The sequence below is a fragment of the Salvia splendens genome, chromosome 15, assembly GCF_004379255.2.
Source record: "Salvia splendens isolate huo1 chromosome 15, SspV2, whole genome shotgun sequence".
Classification (NCBI taxonomy): Eukaryota; Viridiplantae; Streptophyta; class Magnoliopsida; order Lamiales; family Lamiaceae; genus Salvia; species Salvia splendens.
Genome location: NC_056046.1, coordinates 28,021,296 through 28,044,646, shown reverse-complemented (window position 1 = coordinate 28,044,646; position 23,351 = coordinate 28,021,296). Strand labels below are relative to the sequence as shown.

Genomic DNA, 23,351 nt, shown 5'->3' with positions numbered 1-23,351 from the left:
TTCAGATCTGGTTGTTTGTATTCGTGTAGAGTAGATCTAGGCATGTTTATGTTGATTGAAGGTTTGATAATGTCTAATTTAGCTTCTGAGGTGGTAGATCTGATAACTGATTTGTGATTTCTGCATGATTATGGCTTAGTTGTCTGTTTACGTAGATGCGTTTAAATTCTTAGGGTAGATTTAAATTTACAAGTTGTTATGTTAAGTTCGAAAATGTTCAGATCTGATTATGCTCTGTTTTCATGTTATCTGAGAAGAAGATGAAGTTGTTAGAAAATGTTTACTTTATCGTACTTTTGCAGGAGACTGACATTCATTTACATTTACCTTGTTTGGCCATTTAGGAAATTTCAGTATGAGTTGATCAATTAGGATTTAGCTTGTTTTAGTGAACATATCGGTTTAGCTAGTTTAGTTTCCTAGTTCGTTTAATCGTGTAGTTTAACTTAACCAACCCTGTAAAGCGTGACCGCAACCATTCTCATTTTGTTTGCAACAAATGTAGAACACATCGTCTCTATGGGATCGATCCTTACTTCCCTTTCCTAATTCTATAGTATTGTGGGTTAAGGCTTTGAAATGCCCTGAGTTCCTCCATTTGCGCACTTTAGGTTGAATTGAGTCAAGTTAATCAGTTTGAATTTCCACTGGATCCACTCACTGGCATTCGCAGGTAAAAGGCTTACAGTGGTCAGCTGGATCAGTTTGAAAATCTAACTTGAGCAGTCCACAACGACGGGAGAAACATCAGATCGAGCAAAACTTTCAATCTTCAAACGTACTATTTTACCACTTTGGATTTTATTGTTTTCATTTTTTAATTTTATTTTTGTGTTGTTTTTAATTCAATGGATTTCTTCGCAGAAATAGAGGTTGCATACGGTTACAATGATGAGCAGCAAGGAGTGTATTACGAAGAGTATTATAGCCCCGACCAGAGGGGGAGGATATTATTATACAGACTGCTTTGATTATTCGTATTCTACACAAGACTATTATACTAATACAAATTTTGAAACATGTGCAGGTATGAAGGAACAACCTCACTCTAAATGGGAGGAACTGCTGGAAATCTGCATCATTAAGGTACAAGAGAATAAGAAAGTGACGGACCAAAGATTGGAAAACTTGGAAAGAAATACTGGCCTTCTGGAGCAGAGCTTGGCAAATCTTGCCGTACAAGTGGGAGAGTTGGAGTTTCACATGGGGATTTTGGCCACTGTCATGCTGTGCAATTGAGCAGTGGGACCACCTACCAGCCTCCATAAGCAGCAGATATGGGCAGAACAAGGAAAGAAAAAGAAAGGGAACAAATCGATCAAATGCCTGCTGCTGATCAAACCCAGCAGCCCGCTGCACACTTTCACAGCGGTCCGCTGGAAAATTAACTGCCAACTGAGCCAGAACCAGACCCAGATTCGGAACCAGCATCAGCGACCGCTGAACCACCGCATAGCGGTCCGCTGAAGGAGAGTCAGCCCCCAGAACCAGTTCGGCAACACGGTGATCCGCACCACAACAACCTACCACAGTTCTCTAGCACTGCTACCGTCCCTTTTCCCCAGCGACTGACAAGCAAGAAGTTAGATGCCCAGTTTGCCAAATTCCTGGAGGTTATGAGCAAGGTCCACATCAACATACCACTAGTGAAGGCATTACAACAAATGTCGAACTACACAAAATTTCTGAAGGATGTGGTCGCTAAGAAGAGGAAGTTACGAGACAGTGGGATTAACTGAGAACTGCAGTGCTATAATTCAGAAATTATTGCCCACCAAACACAAAGATCCAGGGAGTTTTACTTTATCTTGTGTTTTGGGAAATAATGTAGAAGGTAAAGCTTTATACTGACAACATCCGTCCCACTTTGCAAATGGCGGATAGGAACACAACAACACCAAGGGGGATTGTAGAAGATGTTTTGGTAAGAGTAGGAGAATTCATTTTCCCTGCCGATTTCATTATTTTGGATATGCGGGAGGACAAGAAGGTGTCTTTGATATTTGGGAGACCATTTTTATCCACTAGAGGAGCTATGATATATGTGCAGAAGGGAGAGCTTACGTTGCGAATGAATGATGAAAGTATCACCTTCGACATCTACGACGCTTTGAAGTTCCATGGAAAAGAAGGAGCAAAAGACTATCAAGAGTGCAGTGTCATCCAAGTAGTCACGGATTGTGTAGGAGAAGTGGAAGTCACATACCACCGAACTCAGGACCCATTGGAATCTTGTCTAATTAATTCTTTCACTCCTAGTACTGATTTATCTAACTGTGGAACTAATGTGTGAGCTATGGTTACAAAACTCGAGGTTCTTCCCGAAAGAATCCCATAGAAAGGAAATACATTCTTGTCGTTGCACACCCCTGGAGAAGAAGAAGAAGAGAGAGGAAGAAAGAGTTAGCGAAACCACGAGGACCGCCTAAAGTAGAGTTGAAGTCACTCCCCGAACACCTCAGGTACGCATTTTTGGGAAAAGACAATACCCTGTTGTAGTTTCCGCTGCCTTGACTGAAAAAGAGTGTGAAAAGTTATTGTGTGTGCTAAATAAGTACAGGTCTGCTATAGGATGGTCTATTGGTGATTTGAAGGGGATTATCCCAAGCACATGCATGCATAGGATTTTACTTGAAGAAGGGCATAAACCTCGTGTGCAAAACCAACATAGACTAAACCCTATCATTCAAGATATAGTAAGGAAGCAAGCAATTAAGTTGCTAGATGCAGGGATAATTTATGCTATATCTGATATTGAATGGGTAAGTCCTACATAAGTGGTAGCTAGAAAGGGGGTATGACTGTAGTGCCCGGTAAGGATGGTGAGATGATTGCCATGAGAGTAGCCACATGGTGGAGAGTTTGCATTGATTATAGGATGTTAAATGCAACCACTAGGAAAGATCACTTCCCTTTGCCTTTTATTGATCAAATGCTTGATAGACTAGGGGGATATGATTTCTATTGTTTCTTAGATGGTTATTCTGGTTATAATGCTCCTGCTACGTTCCAGTGATGCATGATAGCTATTTTTCATGATTTGATTGAGAATGTGATGGAGGTTTTCATGGATGATTTTTCTGTTTAGGGAAATCTTATTATCATTGTCTTGATAACTTGGCCAAGGTTTTGCAGAGATGTGTAGAAACTAACCTTGTTCTTAATTGGGAAAATGTCACTTTATGGTGAAAAAAGGTATAGTTCTAGGACAGAAAGTATCTTCTGCAGGGTTGGAAGTAGACAGAGCCAAGATTGCAGCCATAGAGAAATTACCGCCCCCAGCCAGCGAAAATGCAGTGAGAAGTTTCTTCAGGCGTGCAGGTTTCTATAGAAGATTCATCAATGATTTCTCTAAAATTTCTAAGCCTCTTTGTAAATTGCATGAAAAAGATGTGAAATTTGATTTTACTTCTGAATGTTTGCAGGCTTTTGAAAATTTGAAGAATGCTTTAGTGAGTGCTCTCATTCTCATTACCCTCGATTGGAGTCAACCATTTGAGATCATGTGTGATGCAAGCGACATTGCTGTTGGTTCCGCATTGGGGCAGAAAGGAGATAAAATTTTTAGAGTAATTTATTATGCTAGTAGAACTTTAGATTATGCACAAGCAAATTATACAACCACAGAAAGGGAGATGCTTGCTATAGTTTATTCTTTTGATAAATTTAGAGCTTATCTTGTTGGAACTAAAACGATTGTTTACACTGATCATGCAACCATTAGGCATTCATTTGTGAAGAAGGACGCCAAACCAAGGCTCATTCGATGGATTTTGCTGTTTCAAGAATTTGATGTGGAGATAAGCGATAGAAAGGACTGTAAGAACGTAGTGGCCGACCACTTGTCTTGTTGGAGCATCTTATGGAGGGAAAAGATCTATCACGAGAAATCAACGAGGACTTCCCCGACGAGCATCTATTCTTTACCCAAGCCACTTTTCCATGGTATGCCGATATTGTCAATTATTTAGTGGCCAAGGTACATCCTCCTGATCTTACTCCTTATCAAAACAAAAAATTTTATAGAGATGTAAGATCTTATTTTTGGGATGAGCTATACTTGTTCAAGTGATGTGCAAATACTATACATAGAAGGTGTGTACCTCAAGAGGAGTGGGATGCCATAGTGGAAAGATACCATTCGTCACCAACCGGAGGACACTTTGGAGTACAAAGGACCGTCATCAAAATCCTATAAAGTGGTTTCTACTGGCCTACTATTTACCGTGACTCTGTAAGCTACGTACTACAATGAAATGAGTGCCAACGCACTGGTGGAATATCCAAGAAGAAGGAGATGCCTATGAACACCATCATTGAGGTAGAGTTATTTGATGTATGGGGGATAGATTTTATGGGACCATTCCCAAAATCAAGGAAGTATGAATACATTTTGCTTGCAGTTGTGACTGCATTTGTGAGGAAAAATATTTTTAGTACACCCCGCGCACTCATCAGTGATGGAGGCAATTCCTACCATCCTCAAGCCAATGGTGACTGCAATTGTGACTGCATTCTCGATGTGTGGAAGCAATTCCTACCAAATATAATTATTCTAAAGTTGTGACTGCATTTGTGAGGAAAAATATTTTTAGTAGGTTTGGTACACCCCGCGCACTCATCAGTGATGGAGGCTCTCACTTCAACAATAGGTGGCTTGACAACATGTTGGACAAGTATGGAGTCAAGCATACAGTCACTTCTCCTTACCATCCTCAAGTCAATGGGCAGAGGGAACTTGCAAATAGGGAGGTTAAGTCCATCCTACAGAAGACAATGGGCACAAACATAAAGGATTGGGCACTACGTTTGGATGATGTGTTGTGGGCTTATCGTACCGCATACAAATCTCCTATAGGTATGTCTCCTTATCAATTAGTTTTTGGAAAATCATGCCATTTGCCTTTTGAGTTGGAGAATAGGTCCTTTTGGGCAGTGAAGAAGCTAAATCAAGATTTCCAAAAGGCCGGAGAAGAGAGGCGCATGTTCCTTAATGAGATGGATGAGTTCGGAATGGAAGAATATGATAGCTCTTCTACTCATAAAGAAAGGATGAAAGCCTACCATGATAAGATGATCAATCTAAGAGAGCTCACACTGGGGGATGTTGTTTTGTTGCACAATTCGAGACTCTATCTTTTTCCTGAAAAGTTGAAGTCCAAATGGACCGGCCCTTACATGATCAAGAAAATCTTTGATAGTGGTACGGTTGAGTTGTTAGCTCCGGATGGAACGTTGTTTCAAGCCAATGGCCACCTTGTGACAAAATTTTATAGTTCGGACAAGGTGATAGAGGAGGACGAAATTTCATTGGAAAAACCTCATAAGGAGTAAAAGGGGTACAATCAAGCTAATGACTATAAAAGAGCCCTTATTGGGAGGCAATCAAGCCATTTTTCTTTAAGTTTTTGAAGTTGTTTTTGTATTTAATTTCGTTTTTGTGTTGATTGGAATTTTAGCAGGCTCTGGACTACGCCCAGCGATCGCAGGCGCTTGCGCAGCGGCCTGCTGGCTGCTCACTGGCACGTTCTGACTCCTCCTCAGCGACCGCCGGCCAATTACAGTTTTCCAGCCGCAAATTTTACGAATTTTTTCCCCATCCAGATTCCACACGAAATTTCAAGGTATCTTTATTGTTTTCTTAGTATACTCACGTCCCAACCGACTTTACAAACTTATTTTACACTTTTTTGAAAATAAGTTTGGGGGGATGACATGGTGGACCGTGAGTTTAGGTTATTTTGTTATTTTGTTTTGTTTTTAAAATCCCGAAAGTGAATCCATGTCATAAACATAGCATGAAGAACTTAGAAACACGTATGTTTAGGGACACATTAGACCGAGTTGCCTATGATAGTAAGTTCTTTTCATCTTTGATTAAGTATGGCTTGGTGTTTTGATTTAATGGTTTGGTGAAAATGTGCATAATTAGTGAATTGCTTGTTCGCCTTGAATCATGCTTATACCTTGTGAGATTTGAGCCTTAATTATTTCTTGTGTGATTTATCTGCATGCATGTATATGTTTCTATAACTTGCTCCTTGTCAGCCTAAGTTTACATAGTGTTTAAGTTGATAAGGGAGGATGTTAGGCCATCTTTTCATAGCTACTTTTATATCCAAATTTTTGACAATTTCCCTTTGCAGCCAATTTTGAGCCTTTAAGCCTATGCTTTGGAAGCCAAATTAATGGGGATAATTCCTTGGGTTAGTATAGTTTTTATTATCTTTTGTAAAAGGAATTGGAGAGATAAGGAAGAAAGTTATGAAGAAAAGTAGTGTGTTTAAATGTAGAAAAGTGCAAGTTGTGAAATAGAAAATTTCAAAAAGTGTGCTTGATATAGAAAGGATGTTTCTAAAAAAAAGAGAGAGAAAAGAAAAAGAAAAAGAAAAAGAAAGAAAGGTTGCGTAGAAAAGAAAGAAAATTGAAGCATTGGAAATGTGAGTTGAAGTTAGAAATAAATGTCAAAAGTGTCTTGGGTTTATAAGAAAAGTGGAGTCTATTTTACTCCACTTGGGATTTTTATTTTGAGTCACTTTTTAGACAAATATTCCTCACCTATCAAAGAGCCTACATTACAACCAAAAATAAAGACTTTTCGGACTTTTGATACTTATTCACATCAAGTAGAGGAGGGATTAGACTTTGAGCAAGCCTATAGCAAACTTTGCATGATGCATGATTTCAGCGTTGTACATTTTTCCATATACACTTTGAGAATGAGAGATAAATACACTTTCCCTCTTTGGAAGTTTGCCACATGTGAGTGCATAAATTCAAGGTGTTCCACGAGTTAGTAATGAAAATGCACTTATAAGCCTTGCTTGATTTGATTGCGTTAATCCATGCTTAATCTAGCTTTCCTTACTTTGAGGCAATTATGAAGTCTAGTCCCTATGCAATCTGTGCGTCTACTTTTGTTTCTTTTATGTTTTGTTTGAGGATAAACAAAAATGTTAGTTTGGGGTGTTGATACGCTCAGATTTTGCACTGTTTTAATGTCTTTACTTGGTACGTTTTGAGTGTCAAAGTTGCATAACACGTCCATTATTTGCATACTTTATCTATTTCGGTATTTTGACGTGTTTTGTGAGAAATGTGCAAATTATAGCCCAAAAAGATAGCTAAAAGTCGAAGTTGGAAATTTGGAGCTTTCGAGACGTCCAGCGGTCAGCAGCAACCCAGCCAGAGACTGCTAGCCGCCAACGACCGCTGAGCCAATAGCAGTCTGCTCCGCAAAAGTTTTGCTGAAAAGAAGAACACGCCCAACGACCGCTAGGGTGTGTACAACGACCGCTCCAACTGATCCAGAAGCTACGAGATGATTGCCAACGAACGTTGAAACAACATGCAGCCACCGCTGTTCAAGAAGTAGAAGCTACGGGTCAACCCACAACGACCGTTGGCCAAGGTACAACGGCCCGCTGGGAAAACGCGGCACACAGATTTGACCTACTTTCTCCCCAAGATTTACCATACTGTGTTGAATATTTGCCATATTTGTGGTACACGAATTGGAGGCTATAAATACCCCCTCAAACCTCATCAACAAGGATCTTCTTTTTGCAAAATAATTCCAGATCAAAATAATTCCTCTTTGATCATCAAAGTTCAAGGGTTTTGAAGAAGGAACCAAGAGAAGATCAAGACTACAAGGATTCAACATTTGGGTTTTATTAGCTTTAGTCTTTTTGTTTTCATTATTTTCCCTAAAACCTATGTCTTTAGCTTATTCAATTATGTGTAACTAAATTCATAGAATTCTAGGGATTTGTTAGTAACGACTTTGGTTATACAGTTCCTATTTATTTAATATCCGTTTTGTTCTTACTTTGTTTCTATTCTAAGTTCTGGATAATTACTTCACGTTTGAGTGACACATCCTGTGATGATATATTGACTTGCAACATAATCGTGAGAGGAGGTTGGCGAGTTAGATCGGCTTAGTTGACACTACAATTAGTTTCCCTTAAAACGACACTGTTAATTGAGAGTGAGGACTTTTCAAGGGTCTTAGGAGCTTTAGGGAGTTACAAATCTAGGATTGACGCCCCTAGTGTGTGTAGTCTACGCTTGTACCGCATGGGCAAAACTTAGGTGACTCGTCCTACTAAAGTATGAACTGTGCTAGGGTGTTGTAGTTGAAATCTGTATAACCATAACTGTGAAAGCACATCCCTGGAATTCCCTTATCTCATCTGTTTTATCTTTGTGTTTAATCTGCATTAGTTGTTTATTTCTGTTTTTAAAAGTTTTTTTCAAAATTCCAAAACTATTTTTCCAAATAGTAGAAAAAGCTTAGTAGAAGGTAGACAGTATGTGTCTGTTTTCCATGTGTTCGATATCTGGTACTAACCTTTAGCTATACTATATGGGCTCGATTGTTTGGCAGTATAGACCAACATGTGTTTGCATATAGTCAACACCATATTGATGTTGGCTGAATTGTATAGTTATCACCGAGTGATGTTTGTTTGTCAATATAGTACACTTGTGTTTGTAATTTAGCTGTTTGGTATGGCACACCCATATGTATGATTCCTTTTTAAATTCCCCAAAATAGCCTCATCAATTTCTAATAATTCCAGAAAAGCCCTCCGACAATTTATTTGGCGCGTACCCAAAATTAAGAATGGCGCCTCATATTTTCGTTTTTCACTCAAATTGGGAATTCAACACCCACTTCAATTTATTCGAGCTATTCTGCGATTCCCAGCAGGAGAAAGCTCTTCCAGATTGTGGCGAAGCCGACCGGTCATCGATTTCATCGATTTCGAGTTTCGGTGGTATGTTCGCCTATCACCTGCTCAAGCAATAGAAAATTATCTTGTGTACTGTATAATTGAACATATGCACAAATGAAATAGGGTTAAGGTTCTAAATTTCTGTTAGGTGTTTACCATTTCATTGCCTTCGTCTTTTGCAAAAGTCCGATTATATGTTTTATTATAACCTGAACCAATTTCCCCATCTACACGATAATGCATTCTGAGATTCATAATTTGTGTTGGTTTTGTGGTCATTCTTTGGTTGGGTGGATTACTGATTTATTGGTTCCATGCCTTTTTCTGGGTGAATGTGTAAAATATTAGTAATTAGTTGAAGCTAGCTCCCATGGGTTCCCAACAATTGAGTGCCAATGACACCAACGACAGCCCAATGACAGATGGTAATCCCTCTACTTGGATTTCCTTCATTCCGGTATGATCAGGTTTTCCATAACAATTGACTGGACGAAATGGTTTTTTCTAGTTGATCCAGATCCTCTAATCGGCCGAGGAATTGCAGTCGACAAGTCAAGACGTGTATGGACACAACGCGAGGAGGAGATCCTTATGACAACAATGAAGGAGCTGGCTGCTTCTGGATGGAAATCGGATAATGGCTTCCGTGCTGGCTATTTAACCCGTGCAAAAGAGGCACTTCGCCGCGAATTCCCAAAGACCGACTTATGTGTTCACCCTCACATCAAGTCTAAGATATCTACTTGGAAGAGGAACTACTACTCGCTAATTTTAATACTTGACCGAAGTGGTGTGGGTTTCAATGCAGATGGCAACTACAAAATAGACATGGATGATGAACAATGGGCACAAGTCGTGCAAGTTGCGTCTTAGTTGGGAGTTGTGCATTTTTCTGTGTTAGCTTCCTAACTAATGTTTTCTTCCATGTGTATGTCAGAAAGACAGCAATGCGAAATATATGAGGAACAAGTCTTGGCCCTTGTTGAACGACTGGAAAGAGATATTCGGGAAGGACCGCGCGGAGGGAACTCGGGCTGTTGACACAAGGGATGCGGTTCACAGGATCTATGGCTCCAAGGTGCCTTTAAGTGAAGATTCAGAAAAGTATTCCCCACTGACCTTAGACGAACTCTACCCCGACCACGTCTTCCCCGAGGGTATGATACCTGAGATGGTCGACGAGAGTACGTCGGTTCCTGTTGCAGCTGCTCCGCAGGTGCCGCCCAACAAGAACAAGAAAAGGAAAGCTGTTAATTCTATGGACAAGGTAGACAAGATTGATAGTGTCCTTAATTTGATGACTCGCATCCATGAAGACACAAATGACCGGTTGAAGGAAATCTCGAGTCGAATTGGTTATGAGTTCGACCTTAGCACGAAGAGAATGGAGGTGTACAATCAAGTGAAAGGTATGATCGGCCTCACCATAAAGCAACAATTTTATGCAGCCAAAAAGCTTGTGAAGGAGCCCGAGCTTATGGATCTTTTTCGGGGTCTGGATGAGATTGCTCGGCCGGCATTCGTGCTAGATCTTCTGGACACTGATGGGATGCTACATTAAATGTTGGGGTCGACGTATCCTATTATTTTGTCGTATAGGGCCACTACATTATACGTAGTATGTCTTTTATGCATTTGCGGTAGTATATGAAGAACTCCGAACAATATATGAACTCTGTTTAAGATCATGTTATCCATCCAGGCACATGGTAATGTGTGAATGATGAAATATGGACAGTTTTTGGTTACAGTGTGATGCTTAAATTTTGAGATTAGCTCTTGCATGATTGACTATTATATTTGTCGATTATAAAGTACTGGGATTAGCAATGTAATTAACATATGGCATACGCCCAAATTCTTATATAGACTTAAACCATCGATACCTGCATTCCCAAATTACATATCAGTATACAGATTCGACCCATCCGTCGACAAGTACGTTCGACGTACAATTCTATAGATGATGCCATAAAAACATAACATTGCTACCCTAAAGTTCCTACTAATTTAAGGATACGACTACTAAGGATGAGGAACTTAAGCAAAACATTACGACATAAGTACCTCACCTTGCTAAACTTACGACAAAATGCATACTATACGGTTGAAACTACATCGACACGACCTATGGTAACGTCTTGCGAGACCTTGGGAGCGGGTTGCAAGAAGCCCCCGAGGAACCTTTGGGTGAAGACACTGTTAGCTTCTTCGCAGGTATGACGCGGCTAAGCGAATTTGAGGATGATAGGTGGTCTAGGTCTAGTTTCACCGAATCAAAATGAAATAGCTTACGGCGAACACGACATGCTGCCCCAGGCGAGGGTGAGTTGACCTCATCAAGATCCACATCCAATTGTTGCATACGCCCACGAACGGGGGCGTTTGGCTCGACAGTGTCAGTAATGACTACGATCTCAGTGTTGTCGGATATGGTTATCACCTCGGTTGCATCCTCTACCTTCACGTCATTGTAACCGAATATAGTGGCTAGCTCGTTAAAATGTGGTTCGTCGCGATGGTAGTACGCACCGGCGAACGCATTCAGCTTGAAAAAAACAAAACGGTTGTTCATAATCCTTTTAAAGAAACAATCACCAATACATGAATTAAAGATGAATATGCGCACCATGAGTACCCCCCTCCAGACTTCTTCATTGGCCACCACGATTTTGTCGGCCTGTTCCCAACGAACGCCGTGAGTGGCGACCAACACCTTGAACGTCTGCTTCAGAACCATGAGCCGCGTATTGACGTCGCTGCATGAAAGTTCACAACCAAAACGACGGTTAATCAATTTAACACATAATCTAATCATATAATTGGGGAAGGCTGCATCGTCCCTTCCAATGCCATTCCTCATCTCGATGAGGGTGGTGAGCAAGACATAATCCATCTCTTGGATCCATTTTCCACTATAGAAAAATGATGCTTGAGCTGGAATACGGGAGAACATTTTTCAGTTGTTTGTACACAAATGCAAATTTATGGCTTGTTATATAGACATTCTTCCGTGGAAGCTCTACTAATGCATTTGAAGGCGGATTGGAATAGCATTTACCATATGGTAGATATTTGTCAAATCCATTAGGTTTTGGAATAGCATTTACCATATGGTAGATATTTGTCAAATCCATTAGGGTTTTGGTACAAAAAACATTTAATATCTCGCCGGCCTACATTGTCTTTAACATCAATCTTGATCGGACTGTGAAAGCTATATTTTATGATATAGCCATATTAAATGGAAAGTTGACATACTTTGACTTCAATGTGCATGTATTCAAATGCAACGTGGAATCTGTATAGTTACTTAGTTATTGTTTCTCATTTAAAATGTAACATATTGCGCCCTATTTTACTCAATTTACCCCATCCACTCATCTATACATACGAAGAAAATATGTAGCCTCATTAATATGGTCTGTGATTTAAACGTTATGCACTCCATTTATATCAACTCCCACCCACTATCGGCTTTGCAGGAAAGCAATGTATAGGCATGTTCAACTCCTCAATTTATTTTCCTCACCAACCGTCTCAGATATCATAAATTATCTCCACTTTCTCCCACACTTCTCTTTAATGCATTAGCTTGTCATTTCTCTATAGAAAATATGTATATAATCCTTATAGCACACTTCATCGTAAGGAACAAAGCCTAACTTAAAGTTGCAGCACATACACATTCTAATGGGAGGCGAAGGTTCGAACTCCATCCCGAATGTTGATCCGGACTACCAACGACTACCCTCCTTCATCAAGGTTTTCCACCAAGAGCGTTGCAAAGATGACATGGTATGTTGCTTTCACCCGTTCATAAAAGGCAAACTCGCCGGTATGCTCACTACATAGAATCTTATATGTTGCAGCGACTTCCTCCGGAGTTCGTGGCGATTCACGGGTATGACCTTCCGTTCGACTGTAGGCTCGTCTGGCCGAATGGAGTACGATACACGGTGCGAATTCTGAAGCTATCCAATGGGTTCTTCTTCTCTTCCGGATGGCGCGAGTTTGTTCGGGCTACTAATGTCATACACGGAGATCATCTGACCTTCACTTTGGTCGATGTTGGGGTTTTCAACGTGAAGCGGTTTGATAGCGCCACACATTGTCCACCACAGGGAGACGTTGACGGTAAACTCACTTGCCACATTAAAGTTTGTTGGTATTTGGGGTCATATCTGCACAACTCATGAAGTGAATGTAACCGAATACGCAAATTGTATTAGAACAGATGGAAATTTGTTAGAATTCAGTTTTTAAATTTGTGTGTTCGAGGAAACCTTTGAGCATGAATCAAATTTGCATCAACACTGTCATGGTTCTTCCACTTACTTTAAGGGAATAAAATCAACATTGTCAAAACTCTGATTTGGTGTGATTTGATTCAACTCAGTTCAATCGACTGAGCATACTTGTTGTTTTTTCCACTTCTGCTATAAGCTGTCATTGCTTAACCCCTATGAACTCAACGTTGACCGCATTTGATCATAAGAGACTGAAATATATGATCCTTTGTCTGTGTAGTTGTTGTAGACGACGATGAGGCAGATTGTTACTCCCCGGACATCGATATGTCCGACGATTACGTGCCATCGGATATTGAATCTGACACAACCGTGGATGAGGACTACGCGGACGATAGCGGGGCACTAAGCATCGATGGGAACCCTACATTCGTCATTGAACTAACCCAGACGAACATCGATCGCAGCATTGAGATCCCGTTATGCTTCTGGAACCGCCATATCCCAATGGGAGCTATTAAAGCGGGAGTGTGTCTGGTGACCGAAGGAGGGATGTGGCGATGTACATTGAAACACAGCTCGAGGAAGATATGGGTGAAGCATGGATGGGCACAGTTCAAACACGAGCACAATCTGGTGGAAGGGGTGCGTTGCCATTTTGAGCTCGTTGATGCATTGCTTGTCCAATTTTACGTGTGGTTTGATCATCCTTAGGACACGTTGGAAGATGGGATGGTAGTATATGCAGTACTAGTTAGCTTAATTTTATAATATCGTTTGGAGACTTGATGTGTGTACGCTCAATTGATCCTCGCAAATTTTCGGGTGGTGTTGCTAATATGCTAGATCAGTGGGTGTAATGTATGGTACTGTGGTTCGTATTAATGCTATTATGTTTTTAAATGGTTCCAGTTCTTATGAGATACACAAGGTGGAGTATATTATAATGCGCACTATACGTTACGCAATATATTTGTATCATTACTCATCGAGGTAGTGTGGTAATTTAAACCCTCAGACCATTTCTGGGAAGACTCTCCCAATTTGGTAATGCTAGAATTATGAAGGTAAGAAAAATATCATACCATCATTGAAACAACAATATAATCATACGGATTCATACTTAAAATTGAAAATACGCTAACCAATAATATATTAGTAATACAAGATATAAATGTTGCAACTAAGCAATACATATCAAAGTATCACACTAGAAAATGTAATCAGTTCATAACCACCATTTTTTTGTCCAGTAGGAAACCGCACTTACATAAATGCAAACCTCAGTAATTCAGAATCGAATGGTACCACTTTCACCCGTTCATCCTTTGACCCCACATTGCAGCCGCCAAATCATCCCTCTTCTTCGTCCACAAAGCTGTAGGCGAGACAACATTAATGGTATGCACAACCGGCTCTTCATTGTCACTGGTACCCCCGTCATCTGCTTGAGAAGGTAAGAAGTCCTCGATGGGATCCACTTCTGCATTTGTACGAATGAAGTTGTGCAGCAGGAAGCAATTATCAAACCGGTTTGCACATCGATAGGGTACAAACTCGGGCTGCGCAAGATTCCCCAACGCATCTTAAGAACCGCAAAGGCACGCTCAATCACATTCCTTGCTTTTGTGTGCTTCAAATTGAAAAGTTCTTCAGGAGTTTGAGGAGCTTGTGTTCCAGGTCCCCACTCCTTCAAATGATATCGGACGCCTTTATATGGAGTGATGAATCCTTCACTGTTACAATATGCATTGTCGCATAGGTAATAGCAATCTATAAAAAAGGAGCGAAGGTGCATCATAATCATCGCATTAGGACAATATGTAATCATATTTATGTTTTGCATTATCAATGAAAAATAAAAAATTTACACCTTTGGGAACTTTAAGTCCAAGCGGCCGGCTAATAGCATCACGTAAAATTCTGGAATCACCTGCTGAGCCCTCCCATCCCGGCAGTACGTACACAAAGCGGAGTCGTCGATCACATACCGCAAGTGTGTTTGTTGTTACCTGCCCCTTCCTGTTTCGGTACCTTGGGGTATCTGCAATAGGAACCCTTACGTTGATATACGTACCTTCCAAAGCTCCAAGACATCCCTAGTGTTTAGTGTCAAAATTAAGGGTCAGACATTGGGGACATTTAAAGAACAAGTCTAAAACCACATGCCAGTTCACATAGTTAACAGACCTTAAACCAGCTCCATCTTGGGTCTGTGCAAGCATCATCAACCGGCTCGGGTTTCACTAAAAACACCTCGTTCAGGGTAAGGATTCCACGGAGCACAATATGCATATATTTCGACACAGTTTGTGAAGAACGCATGAAGTTGTGACCAACAATCCGTGTCTTTTTGTGGTGGGATAGAATGCATAAAAACATAGCAACTTGTTCTTCAACCGTAACAAATTTCTGATCTATTAACCCAACTCGGTCACGCAAAAGGCGACATAATCTACCAAATGTGTTTCTATCCATTCGAAGATTGTCTATACATGATTTATCATTTACACGGACAAGCCTGTCTAACTGTTTTACATGGTATGGAATGGACTCAATCAGTTTTTCTGGTGCATCTCTACCACCACGTTTCCTTTTATTCGGGTTAGGTCTAATCATAGTGAGTAGCATGCTTACCAAGAGGAGATTGATCCTTAGGTTTTTAAGTACTTGCTCAAGCAAAATCAGAACGGGGGTCGATTCCTCACCTTCCCGGTCAACCTATACGGATGATATACAAAGCAGACATTTTTCAATTACAAATCTGTAATATAATTAGAAATTACATCAAACCACATACATCTTAGCCTGCATATTACATACACACGCAACAGATAAGTAATATCTCCAACAATTGTGTATTTTGTGCATAAATAAAACAATGCAAACACAAGAATTGAAGATGAGCATTATAATCCAGCATTTTGTAAAACCACATACATCTTAGCCTGCATATTACGTACACACGCAACGAACAATTATTACCTCCAACAATTGTGTATTTTGTGCATAAATAAAACAGAGCAAACGATCGAATTGAAGATGTGAAAGTAATCCAGCATTTTGTAAAACCTTACCCGCATAATTTGATTTTGCTCGGCCATGGCTCCTATGGGTTTTTTTGGTTCGCCCTAACAAATTAATTCGCCCTAGCTTTTATGCCCACACTGATCTCCGAACTCGATTCGATTCGTGAATCAATCACTAAACCCGACTACTCCACCAATTCGTCACTAAACCCGACTACTCCACCAATTCGTCACTAAACCCGAATACTCCACCAATTCGTCACTAAACCCGAATACTCCACCAATTCGTCACTAAACCCGAATACTCCACCAATTCGTCACCTACAAACTAACCCCAACCAAAGTCCGGGTACGAGCTTGGAGCAAAGTCGCCGCAGACTATCGAATCTAGGTGGGAATCGGTGAAGAAGGATGGTGGATTTAAAATATGGTGGGGGCAATTACGTGTTTGTGCAAGTGTGAGTCCTATCACTCTTTCCTTCTCAAAACTCTAACTCACGAATCAATGTGGACAGAGTTAACACATCATTGGGCCCTAATAAACACAACTCGAAGCAGGTCGTGTGATTCAAAACCGGGTCCAGTGTATTACAAACATGCCAATCAAACACATACATAAGGGTTGATAGTTGCCTCTATCCACCCACAAACACACCAAACAAACGTGCCCTATATACTCTGTATATTTGCAGGTTTATTTAGTGCTAATAAAAAGTGCATCACACGTAAATTTGAAACCAGCAGGAATAAACTCACAAAATGTAAATTAGATTCAACATTGTCATGTGAATAGAAGTAAACAAGCTAAAACCATAAGCACATGAAAACATTTGCTTTTCAGAACCAAACTTCAATAACTTCCAAAAACACCTAAAACAACATTAAATTATCAGAACCCAGTTCAAATAAGTATCTACTACAAATTCCTTGCTAAATGATCTTTCTCTGGAATGGTGGAACGCCTCTGCCAGCAAGTGTGAAAGCGAGGGGACTCGAGTTTCGAGTGAAGTACGTAGTGGAACGTGGCTCGTTCTCTTTGTTCTTGATTTTTATAAGTCGGCTAAATCTGATCCCTAGGGCAAAATCCTTCTTCTTTCCTCTTTGATCTGATTGTGTCTAGAAGCCTGCTACCTTTTGGGTAATGTTGCGCCATTCTGCCTTGTCAGCCTCATGTAGAGATGTTGCCAACTGCAGTTTGGCCCTCCTGTCTTCATACTCCAGCAATTTCATTCTCTTAGCTCACATGTTCAATTTTAAGCCCTTTCCTGTACTCTAGCAGCTCATTTGCACATTTAATCTTGTAAAAAAATAATACTTCCCCCGTCCATCTGAAGCTGAGTCGTATTCCTTTTTGGGTTGTCCCATTGTAGCTGAGTCATTTCATTTTTTGACAAAAAGTATTTACTCTCTCTTACTTTTCTCTCTCTTCACCTCTCTACCTTTTTCATTTCTACTTTATTCTCCTTTTACTTTAACTCATATTATTTTCCTGAATCTCGTGCCGAAAAGAAATGCCTTTTACTTTAATCTCTTTTACTCTATTCTCCACATACTTTGTTCTATCTTCACTCCTCTACTTTTTTCTTTCTGATACTTTACTCTCTCTCTACTTATATCTTTAAATACCAATTTCTTATATCACGTTCCAAAAAGAAGTATCTCGCTTATGGTGGGACGGAGGGAGTAACATATGCCTTATGTTATAAAATCCCTCTTTCCCTCCTTACTTGAGCCACTTTTTTTGCACTCATTTTGGAAAAATGATATTCCTTCCATCCCTAAAAATAAAAACTTTTAAAACGGCACGAGTTTTAATGCAAAATTTGTAAAGTGATAGAGAGATAGACAGAAAAGTGTGTTAGCAGAAAATGGGTACCACCTCATTAGAGAGAAAGAAATATCCTAAAATAGAAAGTTTCTGTTTTTAGGGGACGAACCAAAAAGGAAAGAGTTTTTATTTTTAAAAGATGGGGGAGTAAAAAATAGTAAAAGTGGAGAGAGAATACTCGTCATAATGCATCAAGTAAAAAATAGTAAAAGTGAAGAGAGAATACTCGTCATAATGCATCATTAAAGAAGTCTAGAATTCAAGATCCAATTTTAAAACTTACATTCATATTTCATCCATCCTGAAGTTGTCATTAGTGCATGAGAAGACTGAAGAGTTCAAGATCAACTTTTGGGCTTTATCTAGTTTTTTTAATCTCTTGTTCTTTAATTATCACTTGCGCTACTTTGCTTATGTGCAGCTAAATTGTACTCCTTCCGTCCCATGATAGATGTCACACATTTCCTTTATTGGAAAAAGTTTTATCTCATATTAATATAAATATAATATTTTCTCTATCCATTTAACATATAAAATAACATCTCCTAAATACCGTGCCATTACCAAAGTATGTCATCTATTATGAGACGGAGGAAGTATGAATTTAAGATATTGTAAATAACTCTTTATGTTTCTTTGAATATCAATGTTTTATATTCAAGACTTCATTTACTTTGTTCAAAAGCGATAATACTTTTGATTGCTTGACAACCAATGAATGCATGATTTAATGGTATGTGGGGATTCGATGATTCACATATTATATCAGAGTCGATAATACTATAGTCAATATCCTCAAAAGGGTAAACCTAAGAGTGATGCCATTATAAGGGTCTTACGAACTATTTGGAGTTGCATGCTTTTGATTAACGACATACATACTTTCTCTAAAATTTGAGAATATTTGTGTAATTCGCCCTAGTAACCCTTTAGTTACAGATCAAATATCTTAACTGTTGTTTTATAAACTAAAGTAGTGAAATCATATTCTTGGAATTTCGTTGTCCGCCTGAATCTCAACAACTTGTTTAATTACTTTGATTTTCTTATTTTTGTCTATTTTTTATAAAATCAAACTCAAAAATCCTGTGTGTCCAGATAGCATATGACGCTAGATTTTGATAGACAGTCTGCAATCTTATTTCTCGTGATCGATATCCAATAGTGACCATTAGCTATATTATTGCTACATTGTATACTTGTGGTTAGTTTTAGTATTAATAAATAATGAATCATCTGACCGAGTCACCTATTATGATGACATGATCCACTATTCAGCCTACAATGCAAAAGTTTTAGACTCATTTATTTTATTTGTATTTTCACAAAATATTACAATAAAATAAACTCATTGTTATAACGTTGTTTCTTGATTCCGTGTGTGAGAAGTGGATGCAGATTTACCGTATACTCACTCGAAAATTGTGCAATCACTATGCACTATAGGAACAACTTTTAGTATTACCAATCCTAACTCATATGTATCCAGATCAGCTTATTTTGGGTAAATCATGTCATATACCTAACGAATTGGAGCATATGTCATATTGGGTAGTTAAGGAGTTTACTGCTATTTGCAAAAAGTGAAGAAAGAAAGATCTATTCTATTTAAATTTGCTTGATGAATTCCGTAAAGAAATAATAAAAGCTTTAAAGTGGATGGGGTGAAGTTTTGCTTCATAATTTTTTATTTTTATTTTTTTCCTTTCGAGTTTACTTCATAATTCTAACATATCATTCTTCCCCGAAATGATGAGATCCAAGTGAACTGACCCGTTTATGATAAAGAATACGATAGTGTAAAGAGTGAAAAATTACTGATGGGCAAAGAGTGAAAAAAGTACTGATTGTCGGAATGACCCGTCGTGTGAAAATGCCACGTTATGTAAAGTTGATGATTTTTTGTTTATCATTTTTAAAAACTCTCCTTTTTTTAATGGCACAAATTTTAATGAGTAACTAATAAAGTAAGAGAGAGAAGAGAGATAGGACGGAGAATAAGAAAAAAATGGTGAGAAAGTTTTCTAACATAGAAATTAGACTAATTTTGATGGATAAAATTTAAAAAAAATAGATTATTTTTTGAAGATATAGTAAATATAATTTTATAATAACACATAAATGAAATCCATTAGTGGAATGCGTGATTTATTTAATAAAAATAGTAAAATTAAAATGAAAAAATTATACATAAATATCCTAAAATGGAAAAGTAGAATACTAATATGGGAAAAGGTACTAAACATATAGATTTCGAATACTCCGTATTTATGGAGAGAAATCTTACCATTTAGAATCTTCTTACCGTTACATCACTTTTAAATGAGTAAAGTATACTCTTTATTGTTATTACTGTGTTTCAGTAAAGAGAGAATGTGTATACCTTGCAACGCTGATCGACCTTGTAACATAAACTGATTATTTAAAATTTATATAATACGTCAACATTTTTTAATACTCACGCAAATTGAAAACAATGCATATGGCACATCCAATCGAATGTGCAAAATAAAGATGTAAATTATACGTAATTATTAATTCCGCATACATTTTTCCATTGTCAGACATTGAACTCATCAAAATATTGAAATAAATGAAAAGTTGTCAGTTATTATACCTTCCTCCATTAAAAAAATATTAATATTTAGGACGCCAGGAAAAATCAGAAATTAATATATAATCAGTAAAATAATACCTTCCTCCATTCTAAAAAAATATGGACATTTAGGACGGCAGGAAAAATCAGAAATTAATACATAATCTGTAAAATGAGAGAAAGGGAGAGAAGGGTAATTAAGATAATGTTAGTGGATAGTAAGACTAACATTATTATTAGTGTTTAATAGTTAATCCTAGTGGTATAAGTTGTAAATAAATTGATATATATGGATAATGAGTTTAACAAACTTTTCAAAAATGAAAATAAGATATTTTTATGGTATGAACAAAAAAGAAAAGTGTCTTTAATTTTATGAGACAAAGAAGGTATAATATTTCTCCTTAAGTACATGAAATAATGAGCTCGAATGTCTGATGTTACCTTTCGGGACACATACTCCCTCCGTCCCAAGTTACTTGAGTCGTATTCCATTTTGGGTTGTCCCAAGTTAGTTGACTCATTTTTTTTGTTTAAAAATAAAACATCTAATCTCAACTACTTTATTTTTTTTTACTTTACTACTCTCTCCTTTACCCCTTACTTTATTCTCTCCTCTATTTTATTTAACTCACTAAACACGACTTTCTTAAATCAAGTACAAAAAATAGACGCCTCAAGTAACGTGGGACGGAGGAAGTACTATTTTGGAGGCAATAAGAAATAATTATCCAGAATTGTGAGTTAGGGTATCTAACGAAATATTACTACAATAGTTTGTTAGGATGTAATTAAATATAAAATTTAAATATTGTACAAAGTCTAAATTATGATTTGAAATATTAGAAAATGACAACAGATGACAAAATAATAGCAACAGATAATGTCAATATAATGTCAACGGTTGATGCTGTGTTGGTATTGTGTTGACATTGTATTGATATTTTTTGTTGCTGTTATTTTGTCATCTGTTGACATATTTTAACGGCCAATATCATAATTTAATTTAGAGTTTATATAATATATAGAGTTTGCATTTTATCACTACCCATAATTTATTTTTCAAATTTGTAATTGATAGGGTATATAACGAAATAGAATTACAATAGTAACAGATAATTTTGCTCCTAAGAGTGAAAACAGTAAGAAAGACAAATTGTGTGTGTGAGTCTGTTAAGCGCAGAGAAATTAATGCCTGAAGCCAGAGGTGTCAGGTTCGATTCTTCCATAACCCGACCTTCAAATTTAAATTCATTTACTTATCCCAAAAAAAGTGAAAATAGTACCTCAAATGAATTAAAGATTATTATTCATAAATCTACATTGCTATTTATTTTCATGGAATTCCGTAAATATGCAACCTATATTTATTAGATATTAATTTTGCAGTTCGCTGTATAAAATAACATGTTAATCAAAGATGATGTACTAGCGCCAAGCTAATAATTTTGGATTGGTTGGATCACACGACACGATTCCTCAATATTCAAATACTCCAATTTATGTATTTGTAAATCCGATATGTCATTATAAAATTGCATCTTCTTTTTTCCCATTGAGAGCCAAGTTGGTGATCGAATTATTTTTCAGAAGGAACATTGATTTCTGAATACATCAACTGCATAATTAGCTTTGATTTTACTACTACTTCAATAAAATCACCAAAATTTAAGTTCACGTAAAGCTAAAAAATTGTCTGTGTAGTTGTGGATTCTGATACGAGATCAGTGGTTGCAGCCGAATAGGAAGAGTCGTCGTTGCCGGAGCTGGAGCCGGAAGCGTCATTTGACACCGTGGAGAGATCGGCTCCAGAGAAATCAACGGAGGCAAGGCAATCAAGACTCCAACGAGCTCGGAAGAGGCCAAAGCATCTAGAAGACTTTATTTAATTATTTTCCTTAATCTATTTTTGTTAATTATTTTATGCATGGATTGTTTCCTTTGAACTAAACGTTATTTTTGGTCGAGCACAATTATGGGCTCCTTTTCGGGTTTTCTTTGTTGATTCTTTCCCGAATCGTAGGTCGAATCAACTCTAGGGTCCTTAGTATTTATAGGCCTTGTTATTTCTCTCTTCCTTTTTATGAAATAACAACTTTACCTTATTTTTTGTCTTTTATTTTCTCTGCAAATCTGTCAATTTTGGGTTGATCGTCGAGGTTCTACGTCCTCGCGACGCCACGCTAACGTTCATATCCTTGTTGAGAGTTCAAACCTCTTAACAGATTCATAGTCCAACATCGTTATTGCCATTTATACAAGAGAAATGCCATGACAATTAAATTTTTAAATCATTAAAAAGAAGTATTAAAAATACTTGACCGTGGTAAAATATTAACAAAACGAAAATTCATAGTATTGTATACCAATTTTTGAAATTTATGCGCAATTGACGGTTAGGTTAAAAAAAATAGGGACCAATAAAATATGGGGTTAATTAAAAAAAAGAGTTACTACTACTTAAGCAGCAATAAAGCAGAGGAATGATATGCTACATAAAGGTCCGTCCTTATGTGAGCACTACTCATTTGATTTTTATGAATTTTAAATAAATTAATAAAATAACAAATCAAGCTTTGATTTTTATGAATTTTGTGAATTTAAAATTTTCAATAATATTTTTTAAAGTATTAGAATCAAAATAATTATGTAAATTAAAATGATCAATGCTAAACGCGCGTTAAACGAAAGTAATACTGACATAAACTTATACTCCCTCTATCCTCAAAGAATACACACTTTGGATTTGACACGTGTTTTAATGTAAAATTGGTAAAGTAAAAGAGAGGTAGAGTAAAAAATAATTAAGTATTGTTCGTGAACGAACTACAAAGGAAAAAATGCATATTTTTATGGGACGGTGGAATTATAAAATATATGGCATATCATTCCTAAAATGAGAAA

General features: G+C 37.7%; 2 protein-coding genes across 2 annotated transcripts; one reads left to right on the top strand and one right to left on the bottom strand.

The window, feature by feature from the left end:
• The first annotated feature begins 12,415 nt into the window (after positions 1-12,415).
• On the top strand, positions 12,416-13,708 carry LOC121766955 (B3 domain-containing protein At4g34400-like). The gene is made up of 3 exons (XM_042163182.1): positions 12,416-12,542; positions 12,617-12,881; positions 13,275-13,708. The coding sequence occupies exons 1-3, from the start codon at positions 12,438-12,440 to the stop codon at positions 13,706-13,708; spliced, it is 804 nt and encodes a 267-aa protein (XP_042019116.1). The 5' UTR covers positions 12,416-12,437.
• Positions 13,709-14,307: 599 nt separating this feature from the next.
• On the bottom strand, positions 14,308-17,253 carry LOC121766954. Its single transcript, XM_042163181.1, has 6 exons — positions 17,155-17,253; positions 15,632-15,715; positions 15,185-15,523; positions 15,029-15,093; positions 14,525-14,730; positions 14,308-14,477 (listed from the first exon to the last, which is right to left on the bottom strand). Exons 1-6 carry the CDS (start codon positions 17,251-17,253, stop codon positions 14,308-14,310), a joined length of 963 nt encoding a protein of 320 aa, XP_042019115.1.
• Between the last annotated feature and the right edge of the window lie 6,098 nt (positions 17,254-23,351).